The sequence below is a fragment of the Mixophyes fleayi genome, chromosome 6, assembly GCF_038048845.1.
Source record: "Mixophyes fleayi isolate aMixFle1 chromosome 6, aMixFle1.hap1, whole genome shotgun sequence".
NCBI classification, from domain to species: Eukaryota; Metazoa; Chordata; class Amphibia; order Anura; family Limnodynastidae; genus Mixophyes; species Mixophyes fleayi.
The window spans coordinates 72,028,251-72,048,409 of record NC_134407.1 but is presented as its reverse complement, the minus strand read 5'-3'; the positions used below and the strand labels follow the sequence as shown (position 1 = coordinate 72,048,409).

The 20,159-nt window shown below is 37.8% G+C and overlaps 1 protein-coding gene across 1 annotated transcript; it reads left to right on the top strand.

The window, feature by feature from the left end:
- Positions 1 to 5,895: 5,895 nt before the first annotated feature.
- On the top strand, positions 5,896 to 19,383 carry SSTR2 (somatostatin receptor 2). The gene is made up of 2 exons (XM_075216852.1): positions 5,896 to 6,269; positions 12,460 to 19,383. Exon 2 carries the CDS (start codon positions 12,548 to 12,550, stop codon positions 13,652 to 13,654), a length of 1,107 nt encoding a protein of 368 aa, XP_075072953.1. The 5' UTR covers positions 5,896 to 6,269; positions 12,460 to 12,547; the 3' UTR covers positions 13,655 to 19,383.
- The last annotated feature ends 776 nt before the right edge of the window (positions 19,384 to 20,159 follow it).

Sequence of the window (20,159 nt, the reverse complement as noted above, 5' to 3'; positions counted from 1 at the left end):
TGACTTGAGTGCTGCTGTCTCCACCACATTTGGAATTCTTCTTTCTTCAGACACTGAGGAATACATCCAGGCTCACAAAGATGCCCCATCAATGGCTACAATACAAGTTTTGAGAAACTGCTGCATAATGCAAATGACAAGGTTCTTTGGGAGAGATTCACACTGGTGGTCTTAGAAAAGTTTTTATTATAACCACCACAAAAGTGTAAAATCCTATTAACAATTAAAAGCATATTCATTTTAGTAGTAGTGACTAGGGATGACATGAAAAAACAGTCAGTATTTAACTTATGTGCAAAACTAAATACTAATTTGCACCCCTTGCATTGTAACATGGTTTTGTCCAGGAGACTGAAATAAGAAGTTTCTCAAGTTAAGATCCTTAATGAATCAGGCCCATAGAGAGGGGAGGTGAGAGAAATAACATAACACCATGAGAAGCTGACAAGTGTGAAAGAGTTAAACAAACCTATTAAACGTTGCGGTAATCATAGTAAAAGTCTGTCAGTTACAGTGTGACATCATCCCACTTTACAGAACAAAAGTTGGCAGGCATGAAAACAGAGCTGCGAGTAATCACAACACAGCGAGGGACAGGTAAAAGCAATCAAAGACCAGGACAATATCAAAAAAGGGCTTAATAGTACACACTACTGGTAAAGACTACGCTAATACTACATAGCTAAACACAAATAAATGGTAACTATCAATGAGCTCATATGCCGCATCTATTCACTTCACAAGATAGAAAAGTTAGGAATAGTCAAAGCATCCTGTGAGTTATTGTTAAGAATGGGGGGGTCATGTAGCGTATAAGTAAACTAAATTTTCGCTAATTCTGATAGGATCTAAGCTAATAAAACATATACAAATAAGTATGAAAAGTGTTAGCATACCATTAATGGGCTTATACACCAAATATCTACTGCTCAAGGTGGCACACATTGATTACATAACAGATAAGTATAAAAATAATCCTGGGTTAGCAGGATGCAAATATATGATACAAACAGATCTCAAATATATGAATAAGAATAAACAGAATTAGCTCTAGAATATAAAGAATGTAACTAATAGCAAAATACTAAAAAAACAATGTTACCTATACTAGCTACTACTACTTATACCCTTAAAGTGCTCCTTGATCCAGCATACTTACAATTTATTAAAGCAGTGAAAATAGGTTAAATATTGCATTGTATGCCACTTTACATCTAACTTCAAGAAATCTGTAGTATCTGCATAGTCCCAAAATACTATTAATAACAAAATGAAAGAGCCATCACAATCTGAAGCTCCACTAGGCCGCATGTTAATGGTCCAAAAGTCACAGCTTCTAGGAGCTGTATATATCCATTGGTTGTCCATGCAGCTAACTATCACATTACAACTTTACGTCTAATGACAAACTCCACAGTCTTGATCTCAGTAACGGCAAGTTTCACAACATAAAGCACCATGTGCTGTGCAAATCTGTGCACATAGAGGGGTCACAGACACCAGCAGAAATCATCCATAGCGGATTCAACTAATATTCTTATTAGTCATAATTAGGCTGACATGATTGAGGCAGGGCAGGGGGTAAATCTGTTTTAATCGATCTCTTCCTTTGTCCACATGGTATAGCAGACACATCTAGGTTCTGTTGAAATGAAAGGTGTTAGTCAGGTCAATTAGCACGGAAGGGGGAATTCAGTGACATCACAGAAGATAAAAGAGTGTGGACTTAAACAAAACCCTGTATGTTATAGAAAATTGTGAGTTTTGGGGAACCCATCCAATTGAGAGTTGTCCTTTTCATTTTGTCACTCCCCAGCACACAGACTAGAGCTACGTTAGTGCTCTATTTTCTGTATTTTTATCCCTTTCCTTTCTGTTATTGCATTTAGTTTGCTTATCATTTATTATATTTTTTGCATTATATCCAATGCCCTGTACCTTTTAATATTAAATCTAAAATTTTACAAACTTGTCCTGGTAACTTTAACAAACCCATAAGCATTTTAATAAAAGAAGTATTTCTTGGCTATGTTTATCCCTTGTATGCTATAGCATGCTCTGTTAACCTCTTTGGCTAACAAAGAACATATAGTGTACAACATGTACATCTGTGTAACATTGCTTTAGGGTCCTATTGCCCTAATATGTTGTGGCAGTGGTTATGTGTGTATGGATTTGAGAAACCTGTATTAGGAAGTGTTTCAGCTAGATCTGTAACCTGTACAAAAAGTGAGGGCAAGATTCAGTGCTGAAATCCTGTTTTTCCCCTTGCAGTAACATTCAAATCACATACACAATGTACCTGTTTGTGATATATGCCATACTTGCCAACTTTGGCATTATGATCTCTGGGAGGGAGCTCTGTCATGGGGGCGTGACCACGCGTTTAACTCCGACCCCACCCACTTCACCAAAGAAGAGGGCACAATGCGGGAAGTTTCCCTTCTTTCCCGAGAGACCTCCCAAAAATTTGTGACATATGCTTAAAGTAAAAACTTCATTAGTTGTATTGTAATGTGTCTTGCAGTCCAATCAATTTATGTATACAACATATCTAAGAAGATATATTACTAAATGTTAAGAGATTGTCTATAACCGGTTTTGTGCTGTCAGTCAAGAAACATTTGAGGCCTAGGCTAGTATTGAGGCTTTTAAGGTGTAACAAGCTGCTCTGATCTTTGTTCTTTTTGGGTCATGTGGATGCTAGACCGATGACTGGTCATTCTCTCCTTCAGAGAGCGATCTGTTCTGACCACATACAGTATACAACATATGTACTTCATAATATAAATGACTGAAACACTAGTACAAGTTAGTCTCTATTTGAAATCAATCCTTTTTCCTGATTGTGGCTGGTTAAGAATATCCCCATAATCATGTTGTTGCAGGTTATTAGGCATGGTCTACTGCCAAAGGTATTACTGCTCACCCTTCAGTATTCATTGGCTCAATATTGACTTGTATAAGATGCTATTTGTGCATCCTGTCCCCTTTTATTATTGCATTGTTAATGTCATACTTGCTTATTCTTTCAGAATGTCAGGGAGACTCCCAAATTTCTGGTAGTTCTCCCCTATCCCCGGGATAGCAGACAATGCTCTAGAGATCTTACCAATTTCTTAGTAAAGTGGTCTGGATGGAGGCCTCAAGACGCGATTTGCAGCGAATCGTGTCATTTTGGGCAAAATTATTTGATTTGAGGAGGTCAAAATGATGCAGAGGGGAATTCATTAAAGTTGGCAATTAATTAATGTCCTTGATCAAATAACTTATATTGAAGTAAATGTACTGCCGATTGCATGCAGTTGTTTAGTGTTGTAAGGAAACTGTCCAATATTGTGTCTCCCTTCCATACAATGGAAAGGTTGGATATATCTACAGCATACAAACACATTGGGTAACAAATGGGAGTTAAAATATATATTTATTCTCAAAAACATACATAGAAATATTAGTATAAGATGGTGAAGTATAGTATCCCATAGTATTAGCAATGCATTGCAGGTAGTAGGATGATTCAAATTTAAAGTAATTCATTGTTGACTATATAATAGATTACACAAACTTAGTTGATGAACCTTTATAAGTAATGTCTTTTGTAAGAACCACTTTAACTTCTTTAACATCCATTGTTATTCAACTATTCATCTGCAGAAAAATAGCTTAATAAAAGGTGAACCATACAGCAAAACAATGACCCTAAACACACAAGTTAGTCTACAAAGAAATGGTTGAAGAAGAAGACATTTTGCATCTTGGAATGGCCGAGTCAAAGACCTTAATCGAATCTAAATGTTGTGGCAGGACCTGAAGTAGGATGTTCATGCAAGAAAGCAACTTCCATGAGTTGAAGCAGTTCTGTAAGGAGGAATGGGGCAATATAAATGTAAAGTTGGATCATTTTGATCGAACATTTTGTCAATAAATTAATGAAAATTATATCCTTTTGTGTGTTATTTGATTTATTGAGTTATCTTTGTCTATTTGTTTTACTTGGATGAAGATCTGAACACATTTAAGGTCACAATTATGCAGAAATTCTGAAAATTCTAAAGGGTTCACAAACTTTCTAGCAACACTGTACCTGTCCCCTAAAACTTCTACTCAAATTGCGATAAATTAGACCCCCTACTATTTGTAGTATTGTCTATTATAGAGTTTGTGCTGTCTTTGTGGTCTGTTGAGGTTATTCACACGTAGCCGCTGGTATACCCTTTGTTACTTATAGTCACCTTTTGAAACTTAGAAATGTTGTTGAATACATTCTTCCCTATATTTGGTTACTTTTCCAGACAGTCTTTTAAACCAAACAAGTCAGCATTTAAGATCTCACCAAATGTTTCCAAATTAGCCTTACCTTCTACTAGTTTCCTTCTGCCTCCTCAATTACAAGGATTATAATGTATATTGTATACATTTATACAATATGTGCAGTATATATGTGTGCATATTATATGTCAGTTAACAAACATTTGGACATTTGGAAAATGAGTGCTACCATCTAAACTCAAAGCAAAGACTTGAGAAGTGTGGCCATCAGATTAAACGGAGTTAAAATCATGTGGGTGAGTGACTTACCAAAGAACCTATTATCTGTGGATGCCTGGAGTTCCAGCCAATCAGAGCAGGAAGGGGATGGGACTTATACATAGTTATGTCAGTGCAGACAGGATAATGTTCTTCCTGCTTCCGGATTCCGCCCTCCCTACAAGTTTTATGGGCAAGGTCTTTTTTATGAGTTGTTGCAGAGTAGGAGAGCAGTGCAGTCGGTAACTGTGCATATGGTGCTCGGTTGATCTTGTCATAGGTCACTACCCCTCTGTGGTTATGGTGTCATACCATGGTTGGTCCGACTGTGATGAGGATCTTTGGGCCGGTATTGTATGGTTTATACTGGCGGTTATATAGGGGGCGTAGTCTTGCCATTAGACTTGATCTTAGCACCGGCCAATAGATAAGGTATGATCCTGGGTTGGTGGTACTATGGTCTGACCTTTCCACCTTTATTGGTTTTGCGTTCCTGACTGCCCTGCTCTTGTCCGCCTTACAGTCCTCTTGGTTTAAAGTTCTCATTCCGATTAATAAATCCGTCATTCATTCCAACTTTAATTTGGTGTCTGTGTCGTTATTGGGTTTGGTAAAAGTTTATGTCACAGTGTGTGTTATTTGGGGAAAACTTCCCCGCTATGCATTTTATCCTGTGTGTGGCTAGTTGAAAACCTTATTTCAATTGTCATAACTGGTTTACATTTAATAATCAGTAATGCATTGATAATTCCTCTTACCCCAGTTACCCTTTTCTGGTCTCAGCGTTCCATGCTAATGTCAGGCTACAACACTAATGTTTGTAGAAACATCAGTAACCTATGTCTAAGCATTACTAAACCCATGCCCTGTCTTTCTTTAAAGACTCCAAGCGTTCTGAGACACAATATGTTACACAGGTGTACAAGCTTTAGCTTTGGGCTTACAATGTCCCTCCTTTGCAGGGATGTTGTTCTGTCATCGACACCTGTTTTAATTTAAACATAAACTGACACCATATATTTTCGGGGATGCTCTGCTGCTGGGCAGGTGCATCTGACCTCTGAATATAACCATATCTCAATTCCACTGTATTTTAATTACTTCCCTGCAATAAAGAAAATATACAACATGTATGAAGAAAAGACACAAACTGCATTCCGCTTAAAATTCCAAAAGTTTACATTTATCAACTATAACAGCTGTGGAGACAATTGTTCACTAACATGTAACAGTGAAAATAACAGCCAAAATTGTAAAATGGTATAGGAATAGTTATATAGATACATGCATGTGATTGACTGCTACCAGTGGTGACGCAGAAGGGGGTTCTGTGTTCAGAGAGAGATGCTGTCTCTATCCTAGCGTGCAATACACTTCTGAGAGATTGTATAGCTTGAGCACCATCTGTGTGTGAGCAGGAGGAATTCTGCGAGAACTCCTCTTTTTACTCCTGGATACAACCTCAGATGCAGAGGGAGCTCTGACTGAGCACACACAGACTGGGAGAGCTGCGTAGGACCAGCTGGGGGGGAAGTCACTTCACAAACACAGGCAGTGGCTGTTCTCCATCATATACACCCATTTAAAAAAATATATTTTAATGATTTAAACAATATTCGGAACCATTCAGCACTGATTTGCCACAGGTGGAAAACTTCAGATTGTTGTACTTTGTCAGTTTAACGACTGGAGAAAACACTGGATTCTCTAAAGCTTCTTAAAATTGAGGTCACCTTACACAGGTATGTGTGTTTCCTTTTCTATTGCACTTCTATTTCTATTGCATTTCAACACTGTGTCTCTGATGCTTCCATTTTTGCTTTCCCAAACTAAACACTTACATACAAGAGGTTTCGCATCAGCAGATATCCACTTACAACATTTCCACTTGCAGCACAAAAAGCTTAGATTGTGAGCTCTGTAGGTTAGGCATCAACTGATAATCTTCTCCAGTCAATATTCAGCCATACATATATTTAAATTATTTGTATAATATCATTTATACATAGCATTTATTCTGCTTTTACATGATGGCTAAATACTAGGTTATTTGCCTTTGGAATTCTCCCCAGTCTGTTTGCTTAAAGTAAATTGCAACTTCTACTAATCTTATCAGTGACTTTAATGAGAAAGAGAGAGGAGCTGTTTTGCTAGGAAGAGAGTGCGCTGGAATCATTACATTTGAAAGGCTAGCTGGCAGACCTCAAAATGCGAGTAGAGAAGATTTGTGAATTTACCCGCAGGCTCTGCTATAGCAAGTCAGCTGTGCAATATGTTTGGGATGCAATGAGCAACATATCAATAAGACACATCATTCACAAATACATTTATGACTCCACTGGGAAATGAAAACTGTGCAGGGAATAACAATTTGCTTTGTTTGCTTCCTAAAATACCCAAGGATTGAAAACAGCACTAGCATATATCATATCACAGGAACAGTCTGTTATTTTGTTGCATAGAACATGCAATCTAAGTGCAAAGTGCAAAGTGCTTTTTGCAATGCCTAAAATGATCTGTCACTTTTTCCAACTCAACAAATGTCTGAAAAAGAGCTTTTGTGCAACAAACTAATAAAGACATTTTACCAATTCAATCAGGCAACTAGTGCCTTTACAGCTTTTGTGGAACTACAAGTACCAGCATGGCCTGGCAGCTTCTGTAGACAGAGCGTGCAGGGACTTGTAGTTGGACACCATCTGGACAATCACAGGTTGCCTAACGCTGACCTAGATGTAATGTATATATGTTTTATCAGGTTTGTTGCACCTAAAAATAGGGGTAAGCGGGAAAAACCTTTGTATAAAAAAATTAAGTGAAGACTACAGATAAGAAAGTGAAGAATTGTGTCCTTATATCTGTTCTGCATCATACTTATTCAATTGACAGTCCTGACAAAGATTTTCTGGGAAGACAAATGTCTCCAGCGAAATCCTGATGAGATCTAGTTGGCATGCAGTACTGCTGTTTATCTAATGAAATGATACAGCTCTAAATAGAGAGCAGCACACACAGAATTACTTTATTTTCTAATTTGATTGGGACCCTGGTGAAGAAAGGTTGGGACCTGTGAGTTGTAAAATAACCCATTTTATCTAGGGCTGAAACGCTATGAGTGTTAATTAATGCTTCTCAATAAGTAATATTCAACTTGAAATAATTACTACTTAACTTTACCTCTTCTTCTTAATGGCCTTAATTATAATCATTTAACCCTTGAGGAAAATGAGCCTACAAAGCACAGTGTTATTTAAAAAAGCTTTTGGATGAACCATGGATTTTTCACTTTTGCAGTGTGATCTGGATGAGCAGTGTATAATGCATCCAGCAATAACATAGTTCAGCCAAGTGCTTGCATTTTACATACTAGTGGCTGGAGATAAAACCTTATAACACAAATAGGATTTACTGGAGTGTTTGAAATGTTTCCTATTAGAGCGAGAGCATGATACAAAATCAATATCCTTTTTAGCGAGCTGGAAATAACTGATTGCTTTCTGTATCTGCCAGACCTCTGTTGAGAGAGTGAATAATCTAAAGCGGCAAAATCGCTCTGAAATTTACCAATATTGGCATCTAATTAATGTACAACAGAACACTAGTAGTGTGAGACTAATCCATCTCTTCCCCGGTTATATGGTGGAATTACATGCAGTCATAATGGTAATGCGAGTTACATAGATTGTAAAGGAACATCTTATATGGAGTAAATTGAGGACATATAGGGAGGTATTCACGAGACCTACAGAACAATTCTGAGCCAGGGTTAAACATAACATATATATATATTTATTTATTTACCACTTGTAGCTTGTAAATCACTTGTTATATTCAGCAAAATGATTCACACAAATCTCACATCTTCTTGCTCAGTTAGAGGCAACTCCTTTTGACTACAATTGTCATGGTATGCGGGGTCTGAGAGATAGTGTCATAATTGTGTGGGCACTAATTATGATGTTACATTATTATATGGTACAAAATCTCAATACAGGGAACTGATGACTTGTACAGGTAGAGACATAGGAAATAGGACAGAATGAAGGAGGAAAGGATGTTTTAGAGGTGATTATTATTTTCTGTGTTTTTTACCTGTACTGTATTACTCTCTCTCGTTTTCCAGGCTCATCATTCTGAGACTATAAACACCTAGAAGAAATAAAAATATATCAACTAAAACAGAATAGCATTATTTTCAGTAATAGCAGTATAGCATGTTGACTGTCTGGCTAATGGAGATGTACAATGGATACTTCAAAAATATGTTGTGTGTACACAAAACCGATGCAACATTATGACCACTAAAAAGCATGTGTTGTAACCTAGAACAACCAATCCGACATTTACATTGCTTTTATTAGTCTGAATAGCACAAACCCCATCTAATGTCTGCTTGGTTTCTATGGGATACAACAATGATGTGCTATTTCTGTTGCTAGTAAACAAGCCTGTTAGTGTATGTACAAAGTAATGTCGAGTGATGTGGTTATAGAGAAACAATTTGTGTTACAACGATAGACATCACAGTACACATTGCTAACATAACAGTGGAGAGCACTTACCGATGATCAATTTCACTACCAAGCAATCTCCAAGACATTAATAACCAACATGAAATCTTTAGTGAAATGGACTGGAGATACTTTCAAGTGTCGAAAATCTTTATTACTACAAACACCAGATGCAAAAAGATTTACCCACTATACAACCTATCGCCAATCCTCAGCAAGCACCAGACGTCACCTCTCTTTGGAAGCTGAAATCTATTCTATAAAAGTAGTTATATTTAAATAGCACCTTGCATACTCCAAACAAAGAAAAAAACATTATTATAAAAATGTTCTATTTTGGGAGATTAATTATTGAGAAAAGAAAAAAAGTGCATCAAATTCACAAACTTTTTACTGTATTTGTTTTTGCTTGTAATGTACGTTTTAATTTAATTTGCTATTTAAGGCAAAGCTTATCTATGTTTATTAATTACTGAACAAATTTTATGTAGTGATCAGATCAAATGTACAGGTGACCAGATCAAGTGTAACAATTTTGCTCTTTGATAGTTAAACCTAGGATAACTTTTTAGGAGTTGTTGAATTTGACATTGCTTTTTGGGGACAGGTCCATTTTTGGATGAATTGATTACATTATGTATATTATATAGGAGAAAATGGTAAAAGAGAAATCTGTCCTCTGGCTACTTTTTTTGTGCAGCTATTTACCCCAAAATAAATACGAAAATACTACTGACTAATGGAATTATTTAGAGTTATGTGCACACCAATTTATAAATATACATATTTTCATACTGTGCTTGCATGCCAAAATGCATCTGTATATAGATTTCAGAATATCTTAGGCTGGCATCCACTTACGCATGGGAAGAAGGAAGAGTGAGAGAGAGGGAAGCATTAGTTGAATATAGTAAGTGCATGGTCTCATAACTGCAGCATGCCCCTTGGAAATGCAAAACAATTAGACTTGGTGCATCCCCAGTTGCACTTCTTAGGAGGCGTAAAGACATTTCATTATGATGACGACACCAGTAGCACTATCTAGCTGCTTCTACTGTTTGTTTATTGGCACCTACAACTGATAGTACTTCATTCATTAGCATTTTTGCCTATAGTATTTTAAGTTGCAGCCATCTGTTCAGATATCTTTTTTGTTATGCCTTTTGGGCTGCCACAGAAAAAAAGATTCCCATTGGATTTATAATGCAGTAAACAATTGATGTGGGGGTGTTTGTATTTATTTACATCTTATATATAAAATGCAACTTGTGCATTCATTAATAACACTGTCAATGCACTAGGCCCTCTATGTGTACTTTATACAATGTTTGTAGCAACCTTGGGGCCCAACAATCAAATATATTGATTACAATTCCACACTTTCTGGCTTATACTTTATGGGTCTCCTAGAGGCGGAACTAGAAAGCTGTGGGCCCTGGTGCAGGGAGGCGGCGAGGAGGAAACTGGGGCCCCCAACCCTCTGCATCTGCCATGCACCCGGCCCAATATCTCCATGGGCCCCGGTACAGCGCACCTGCCGCACCCATGGTAGTTCCGCTATTGGGGTCTCCCAAATTGTTAACATAGCTGTCAATCTCCCTCCTTACTAGGGAAGCCCCTGGAATATTTTCCCTGAAAATGTCCTTATTTTTCAGTCTTGACCGACTGCACAATACAGTTTCGCTTATTTTTTATTCTGAATGCAGTTCTAACTATTTGTTCTTATTCTAAGGGCTAAATTAATGATAATTTATTGATCAAGAGTAATGCAAAAAATTACATTATAACAAAGTTTACAAGGCATATTATGGTGCACCAATGACTGCCTAGACAGAACCTTCTGTCATTATATAACTATTGAGATTTAAAATGTCGGCAACTGTGTACTATGCCACAACTGTAAGTAAGCTTATTAAGTCAGCATAGGTTCATAGAATCAGATCCTAGGCTAGATGACATGCCAGTTTACACTGGCTCTATTAGTGCGAGGGGTGTATTTACTAAACTGCGGGTTTGAAAAAGTGTAGATGTTTCCTATAGCAACCAATCAGATTCTAGCTATCATTTATTGGGCAACACGGTGGCTAAGTGGTTAGCACTTCTTCCTCACAGCACTGGGGTCATGAGTTCAATTCCCAACCATGGCCTTATCTGTGAGGAGTTTGCGTGGGTTTCCTCCGGGTGGTTCAGGTTCTTCCCACATGCCAAAAACATAGTAGTAGGTCAACTGGCTCCTAGTAAATTGACCTTAGTCTCTCTCTGTCTGTGTGCATGTTAGGGAATTTAGACTGTAAGCTCCTATGTGGCAGGGACTGATGAGAGCTAGTACTCTGTACAGTGCTGCAGAATTAGTGGTGCTATATAAATAGACAAAATTGACCCTAGTTTGTGTGTGTGTGTGTGTGTGTGTTAGGGAATTTAGACTGTAAGCCCCAATGGGGCAGGGACTGATGTGAGTGAGATCTCTGTACAGTGCTGCGGAATTAGTGGCGCTATATAAATAAATGGTGACGATTTAGTGCATTCTACAAAATGACAGCTAGAATCTGATTGGAAGCTATAGGCAACATCTCCACTTTTTCAAACCCGCAGTTTAGTAAATATACCCCCTAGAGTGCAGGAAGACAGGTAAGCTAGAGGCATGTTTGGTTACATCATAATAGTGATATTATTAGATTTATCCTCCAATAATATGAAAATAAACAACTTTTAAATTTACTTAACACATCATTAACACACACACAAAGTTTTTAGACTCATCATATTGCAAATTACAAAAAATGCCTTTAAAAAATAATAGATCACATATATATATATATATATATATATATATATATATATTTATATATATAACATACATTATATGAAGTGCATGCCTATTTTAACTTATTGCTTTCATCATAGAATTCTACCAGCTTATTCACGGAGCATCACCTCTTGCAAACAGAACAACTTGTGCTTGTGACCTACACAAGGGGGAGGCAGCCATTCTTGTGTGCTCAACCAATATTACATAACTGAAGCACGAGGAACAAAGTGCCTGGTGCCTCAGGGAAGTTACTAGATCCTAGTGAATTGATATGTTGCATTGTCATGATTTTTTTAATCAGCCCACGTGATAGTTGACTCCATTCTAAATTTCTGGGAAGCAAGGAAATATTTGAGAATAATTTATGTACAATAGGAAAAATATATAATATTGGATAGATTGCATATTAAGACAAACTAAAGGAGCACTTCATTTAAAGACAGTGTTGTACATGTAAAGAGTGTGTTGTATATGGAAATAAGGGCAGGTACATGTTTTGATCAATAATGAATAGCAGATGTAACATCAACTAGGAGTGAGTGAGCAGATTAGTCAACCAGTTGTATCTTCCAGATGCTGTAATGAATTATGCTTTTATGTGTTTCGTTTTAGTGTTCGCTAGACTACACAACACATCCAAGAATCTGCCATGAACAATAAATAGACTCCTATCTTTATCTCCTCACTAGAAGCCAGCAAGATGGATTACTCAGACTTACCCAATATCACAGAGTTATACTTTTCTCCAGTATCACAGGGTTACATTATGGAGACGACAAGCAATGTATCTACAAATGAAACGACACAATACTATGATATGACAAGCAACGCTGTCCTCACATTCATTTACTTTGTGGTGTGCATTATAGGACTTTGTGGAAATACATTGGTTATCTATGTCATACTCCGCTATGCCAAGATGAAGACCATCACCAACATCTACATTCTTAACTTAGCTATAGCCGATGAACTTTTTATGCTTGGTCTACCCTTTCTGGCCATGCAAGTGGCCTTGGTCCACTGGCCCTTTGGCAAAGTTATTTGCAGAATTGTCATGACGGTGGATGGTATCAACCAGTTCACCAGCATCTTCTGCCTCACAGTGATGAGTATAGACCGATACCTTGCAGTAGTTCATCCCATTAAGTCTGCAAAATGGAGGAGACCACGGACTGCTAAAATGGTCAATGTTGCCGTGTGGGCTATCTCACTTTTGGTGATTATGCCCATCATGAGTTATGCTGGTGTGCAAATTTACCGTGGAAGAGGCAGTTGCACAATTATCTGGCCTGGAAATTCTGGCAACTGGTATACTGGTTTTATAATCTATGCTTTCATCCTAGGATTCCTGGTCCCACTCAGCATTATCTGCCTCTGCTATCTCTTCATCATAATCAAAGTGAAATCATCAGGGATAAGAGTTGGTTCCTCCAAGAGAAAACGGTCAGAAAAAAAAGTGACAAGAATGGTGTCTATAGTGGTTGCAGTTTTTATCTTTTGCTGGCTCCCTTTCTATATTTTTAATGTTTCCTCTGTCTCTCTCTTGATAGTGCCAACTCCAGGCCTAAAGGCCATGTGGGATTTTGTTGTTGTCCTGAGTTATGCCAATAGCTGTGCCAATCCCATCCTGTATGCCTTTCTTTCTGACAACTTCAAAAAGAGCTTCCAGAATGTTCTGTGCTTGTCCAGGGTCAGTGGCATGGACGAAGGAGACAGAAGTGACAGCAAACAAGACAAATCAAGGTTAAATGAAACCACAGAAACACAGCGCACACTGCTTAATGGAGATCTCCAAACTAGCATCTAATTACACATTCAAACATTAAACAGGAGGATGTTAAGCTGTATATATGAACAATTTCACCTAAACACGTTTAGACTTGGTACAGAAGGGTGACCGCAAATATCTAGAAGGTGAAAACCAGCTCATCACTGAAAGTCTTCTGGAGATTATTTGGCTAACAGACATATGTATTGGTTTCCAAGTGGTTAATTCACCAATGTTATTCTGGAAATGACCACAAAACAGTTTTACACTCTTCATAGATGTTTGTGCTGTATGATACCAGTCTTCAAGTTTGTGGCCTCCGTCTAAAAACTTCACTGCCAGATCCTTAGCCTAGGGTCTAGAGTATATTTTTATTAACTATTCATCTTAGACTAACTAAATCAACCAACAGCAGGTTATGCTACACAGGACCACTTTTTTATATTATGTTTTTGGATCTATAAGCAGATTAACTATGTTGATTCCAGATATTTGATATAACCCTTGTCATTTGAAAGACTAAGGACCTCTTTCATTGGAAGGATTCTTTACGTTACATTCAGCTGAAGATCTATGCCAGAAGCAAAAGTATCTGAAGTGGACATGAATGACTTAGTTTTATCTTAAATAGGTGGTGACGGGGCCAACTTGTCATCATTTTGCAAGACTACAATTCACCATGCCATGTCCACATGCTCAACAAGATATGGAATACACCACATTGTTAAACTTTAAGAAACCAATGGTGTTTTTTGCCTTTCATAAACTGTTGTGCTTAGTAACCCTATCACTTTCACCATTGACATATCATGCATAGAAAAATAGAATCTGACAGCAGATTAGAACCATCCGCTCCATCTAGTCTGCCCATTTTTATCCCTGATAACTTCACACCCTATTTGACCCCTAGCTTTTTTAGATTTAGTGTTGTTTTATATTATACATATCTAAATTCCCCTACTGTATTAGCCTCTACAGAGGTGGCTTCTAGCAAATATAGTATTGTCACTATCACACAAGGGATCAAACAACCTAAATATGTATGAACCCGTGTCTCCTGTATGCTTGCATAGCTGTGTGTATATATAATGTGTACATACACATATACACCAAATTACATATTGCTAATTATTTATTATTGTTATAACTATTATTATTGTTTGTTCCTGTTTAGCAATATTAAAACACATGATTAGAAGAATAGTCACTGAAGAATAATGGATAATAAGAGTTAGTTTTCTCCTAACTCGGCAGACAGCATTTCCATTCTGGCAGCAGAAAAGAATATTGTGCACTTTATTCACAGTAGTACACATTGCACTTTAAAGTCTAGCGAACTGGCCCAAATTCTATTGGGTTGTTCTGAGGACTGCAACTCCCTATTAAGAATAAGCTCAGAGGATTGTATGCTACAAAGAAAAAACAGACTATGAACTGGTGAGAAATTTCTATTTTATTTAATAAAATACCTAACATTTTTTCTTCTTGAACTGTTCACACAAGATCTGAATGCGGAAAAAGGGGTAATTGAAAAGACGAAAAAAACCTGCTATACAACACCTCGTTAGACCACCACACAGCACAATGTCTTTGAGCAGCAGGTGTGGTATAGGCTGCTAATCACAACATGCTTGGTGCTGTTGGCCCCTGTGTCTGTGTAAGAGTCAAATGTTTTCAATCCGTAGTTCTAGAATATTGGAGGTGTTTATAGAAAACAGTGCAATCTGTCCAGAGCAGTGAGGAGAACGTCACACACTTTGCACTGCTGAAGATCCCTATTTTAACTTTGCCTGAAGAGAAACACAAAACCGACACAGGCCAAGACCGGTATAAGTATTGTATGGTAAAGTGTTTGTGTGCCCAATATAAATAATATTAGTAAGAGATTATCTGTTATTCCTATACTCTGCTGTCTTCCTGTACTGAAACAGGTATCCTCACACAGGAATTGAAACCTATCCACTCACACAGTGATGTTTAAGAAATTATTGGGCCTGTGTGCAAGATTAGTACTTGCCCCCCTCCATATGAATACCACACAACATTATTGCATAAAGAATGGGGACAGAGGGACACAATGTGAGCACGAGAAAGGGGCATGGTAATGCTACACGTGGGCTTGGCCATGTCACATTGGGGTCATGCCACATGTTCCAGGGGCGGACCCAGAGCCTCAGCCACCTCTAGCCCCCACTGTTTAAAAACACCCCTTCAATGCTGCATGCACCTGTGTTGCAATGAAAGGCCGTCACTTAGTGGGACTTAGCTCCCAACTGTACCTGAATCAGGACAAACGTCCTTTTACGTAGGATGGCGAGACTGCCCCATCTAGTCGCCACAATCAGTACAGCTGGCAGACATTCTGCTCTATCTTTCCTGTTGCTTTGACTACCCGCTGCTGGTAATGTCTGCTTCACTATATCCTGGAGTGTTTGGTCCCTGTTTGGAAAAGGTTATGGTATTATTACAAGAGCACACGCTAGACCTTCTTTCCCCCACAATTCAATCTAATCACCCACATTTAATAAATAGGCCTTGTTTCTTCCTTTCATTATTAGCCCTATAATATATTAATAGCTCCCAACATTCCCAAATAATATTAATATAGATCCAAATTTAATATAAGCTTGCAAGCAGGGCCCTCTTACCTCTCTTACCTGTTTGTTCCCAACTGTAAAGCACAACGGAATTTGCTGACGCTATATAAATGATGATGATGATGATAATTTAATAAAAAGAAACCCCATATTAAACAAATAGACCTGACAGCTGCTAAATTACACGAATAGCCCTTACATTATACCACCCAACCAATCCCAATGTTATCTCAATAGCATCCATGTTTAATAATTAAGCCTACTTACCCACAATCAAACCCAATATTAAATTAATAGCATTCACATTTAATAAATAGACCTATATCCCCCTCACTCTCAAACAGTCATGACATTAATTTAGTAGGATTCAGAATTAAGAAATAGAACTAATTCCCTCCAACATTCCCTGACTTTAATTTAATAGTATTCACATTAAATAAATTAACATATTTCTCCCAAACATTACATTAATAGTATTTGCATTTAAGAAATACACCTATTTCCCTCCGTTAACAGCCATGCCATTGAATAATTAGTATTCACTTTTAATAAATATTCCTTCTTCACCCAAACTCAGGCCCACATTCGATTAATAGTCCCCAACCCACACCAGCATTAAATAGTACCATCACTCCACCTTAAATCAATAGGTAACACCATAAAGCCACTATTAAATAGCCCTTGTCATCAAATATGTTGCCCCCACTATCACCGCACTAATCAATTAACAACTCCAACACACTATCAAATGATTATCTCCCACCCTCATCGTTAAATTGTCCCATGCCCACATTGCAGAGCTCCCCAACATTATGAGCCCTTCCTTTCCAACATTATATTAAGAGACTTTCTTCCTTCCAGCCTCCAACATTACATTAAGAGCCATCCTTCTGCCAAACACATTTAACTTCTTCCATTTGGTACTGTACATTACAGACTCTTTTGTCTGCCTCTATTGCATGCTGCACATGTTGCACAGTGTCCTTATCATGTTGTGTATGCCCCACTTGTGATATGATGTCAGCTGGGAACAGCAAGCACACACAGAGGGGAATGGTGGGGAGGAAAGGATCTGTTTGATTCACGGCAGCATGCATTAAAGTGGCTGGTAGAAGGGAGGGGTGGTCAGCCTGTCAATCAATCCTGGGCCGGAGGAGGGTTTTAAGGTTTCCTCCAAACCCCACTAAGTGTGCGTCTGAGGTGGCAAAGGGCCCTGGGTGCATGGTGGGCCCATGAATCAAGGGGCTGGTGTGGGACCTTGCTGTCTCATGGGCCTAAGTGCGCTGCACACCCTGCTCCATTATCGGTACACCGCTGCACTCACAAGTTATGTTATTTATTTAATACAACTTATTAACTAGTTTACCTTCAAACTATCCCGATTTTGGTGGGACAGTCACAATTTGCGGACCTTAAAATGGACGGATCTTACACAGAATCAAAACAAAGTGAGTGTGGTAGGGTGGAAAATGGGCATGTTTGGGCAGATTGAGTCCAGAGTTTGGATAGGTCAGGGGATGGGCTTATTTTGATCCGGATTTGCCTGGATAAGTGTTGAGAGGTATGCAGTGGCATTCTGCCCGTGGAACAATCACAGAGACTACTGTACCACAGTAAAATTTTCCTTACCTGTCGCAACATTTATCTTGTGCCAGCTTGTCAAACAATCCAATCTTTTCCTAACTGTAAGGTCTGCAAAACATTGTTTCCATTAAAGAATGACGTATTATCTTGCATATCTTAAACAATTAATTTTAAGATGTAACGTTGCCTATATACAGTGGAGGCAGCCACTTTGTGAGCTAAACCAATTTTGATGAGAATGCAGCCTATCCATTAAATAGAACGTAATGGTCCTGAGTCAGTAAGGCACGTATCTGCTGATTTTGAGCATATCCTACAGAAAATCAGTCTGCGCATGCCCACAAGTGGCCCAAACGCCAGAAAGCACAGCCCTGTCCACTCCATCTTTGTACGCAAAGGAGGAGGGAACGAGGCTGGGAAGGGGCGTTTGGCCGTAGTCAATGTACAGTAGGGGCGTGCCAAGCTTGAGCGTACGCAGCCACATCCGAACCAAGCTCTGAGCATCTCAAAGTTATTTGTTTTCTGCCGTATCTCTTGCACCAGCTACAGGGCTAGTTTAAGTCCTGAGTCCTAGTGATGTCAGTATTGTATGCATAATATAACATGTCTCTGCAATCAGGAGAATAGAAATGTTTATTTTTGCTAGCTTTCAGAGCACAGAGGAAGGGGCCTCTGTGCTCTGAAAGCTAGCAAATATAAAAATGTATTTTGCTTAGCCAATAAAGGTATCACTCCTATAATACTTTTGTCTTGTTTGACACAAAAGTATTCAACATCACATAAATTTATAATCATAAATGACGATATCTTGGACAGGTAACATTAATTGCTTAATATTTGTTTTTCTGTGCGTTCTTTTGATATTTTATATTCCACATAAGTATTGTATGTATCCTGCATTGTCTGATCTAGTAAAACTACACTTGTAGCCAACACCACACTTATCTTGAGATCTGTTCCTTGTTGACTTTGTGAGTATGCAGAGCCGATTTACATGCGGTTATAACAAACGCACGTTGTGCTCACTATGCGCGCCTTAATGACTTAGGCCCAATGACTTCACTGAAGCATGAGGAGCTTGGTAAAGGTAACCATTTCATGGGTTTAACTAATATTTATGAAAATGCTACCAATTCTCTAGGAACCAGCGACATTTGTGTGTGTCTGGTTCTTAGTGAATAGATAAGTTGCATATTAATTAAAAAATAAAATAAAATGGGTGTCTACCTTGTAAGTAGCAATGTAAGAAATGGGTACAGTTTGCAAAAAATGTGCCATGTGACTTTACAGATGTGCTTTATTTGTCATATTTAAATGTTTTGTTATATATTTTCAGGAAGTGCTTAAATCATAAAAAATGCTTGTGGCAACATTAAAACCAGATGTTGAATCCTTCTTTAATAGTGGAGGGTTGGATTTACAAAGCGTTTAGTATTATCACATCAGTCAACAATTTCTGATTCACATTCAGGCTTTTCTGAAGGAAACTACTGTGCTTCTGCAAATAGAACTTGCAAGATGTGTACAATTAAATGTAACTGAACTTTGCAATTTATGTAATGAGAGAAATATATGCTGTTTTCATGATTCTTTTTTCTTATTTTGACTTTGCTTCTATATAGAATTTTAATGGTGTCTTTTAATAACTTGCAGTTGTCGCTGTTGCCACCATTTTCCTGCGGTGACAAATTACGTTTCACACCGCAATATAATAGGTAGAAGCATAAAGAAGCAATAACAATATTAAATATAAACAAAATTATGAAGACTTTTGTAATAAAGTAAATTGAAATGATCAATTCAAATTTACACTTTAAATATAATTGATATTTGTTCTCTTTTGAAATGAACCCAACATTTGCACACAGTAGAGGCAGCCATTTTGTGGAATGAACCAATTGTCACCTTATGAATTTATGAGGAATTGTTGCCCTTACTGAGGCATGAGGCACTTCGACAACATTTTTTAGTGAACTGAAAGACTGAATACTGTTTAAAATGTTACAAAATGGGTGTGTCCAATGTGTGTTGGAGACAGGTACACTTTAATAAGGCTCTCATTTAAAACTTATTTGCTTTCTGCACTACAATAACTCTAGCATTGCCCACGGTTCTCTATTCAATTGCAATCCAGTTTTTGTCACAGTCTCTTACAATATTCCCCACAAATGTTATTTTTTTTGTGTAACCACACACAGCAAATCAAATAGTTGCCAAGCAGCAGCAAACATGAATTTTACAGGAGATGTTTCCCCTTTGTCATTAACCAGATGTTTCCGTACACTGTAAACATATACTCTACAAATTTTATATTCATAATGCAAATAAACTTTTTCTGCCCTGGAACAGGTTACAAATCTAAC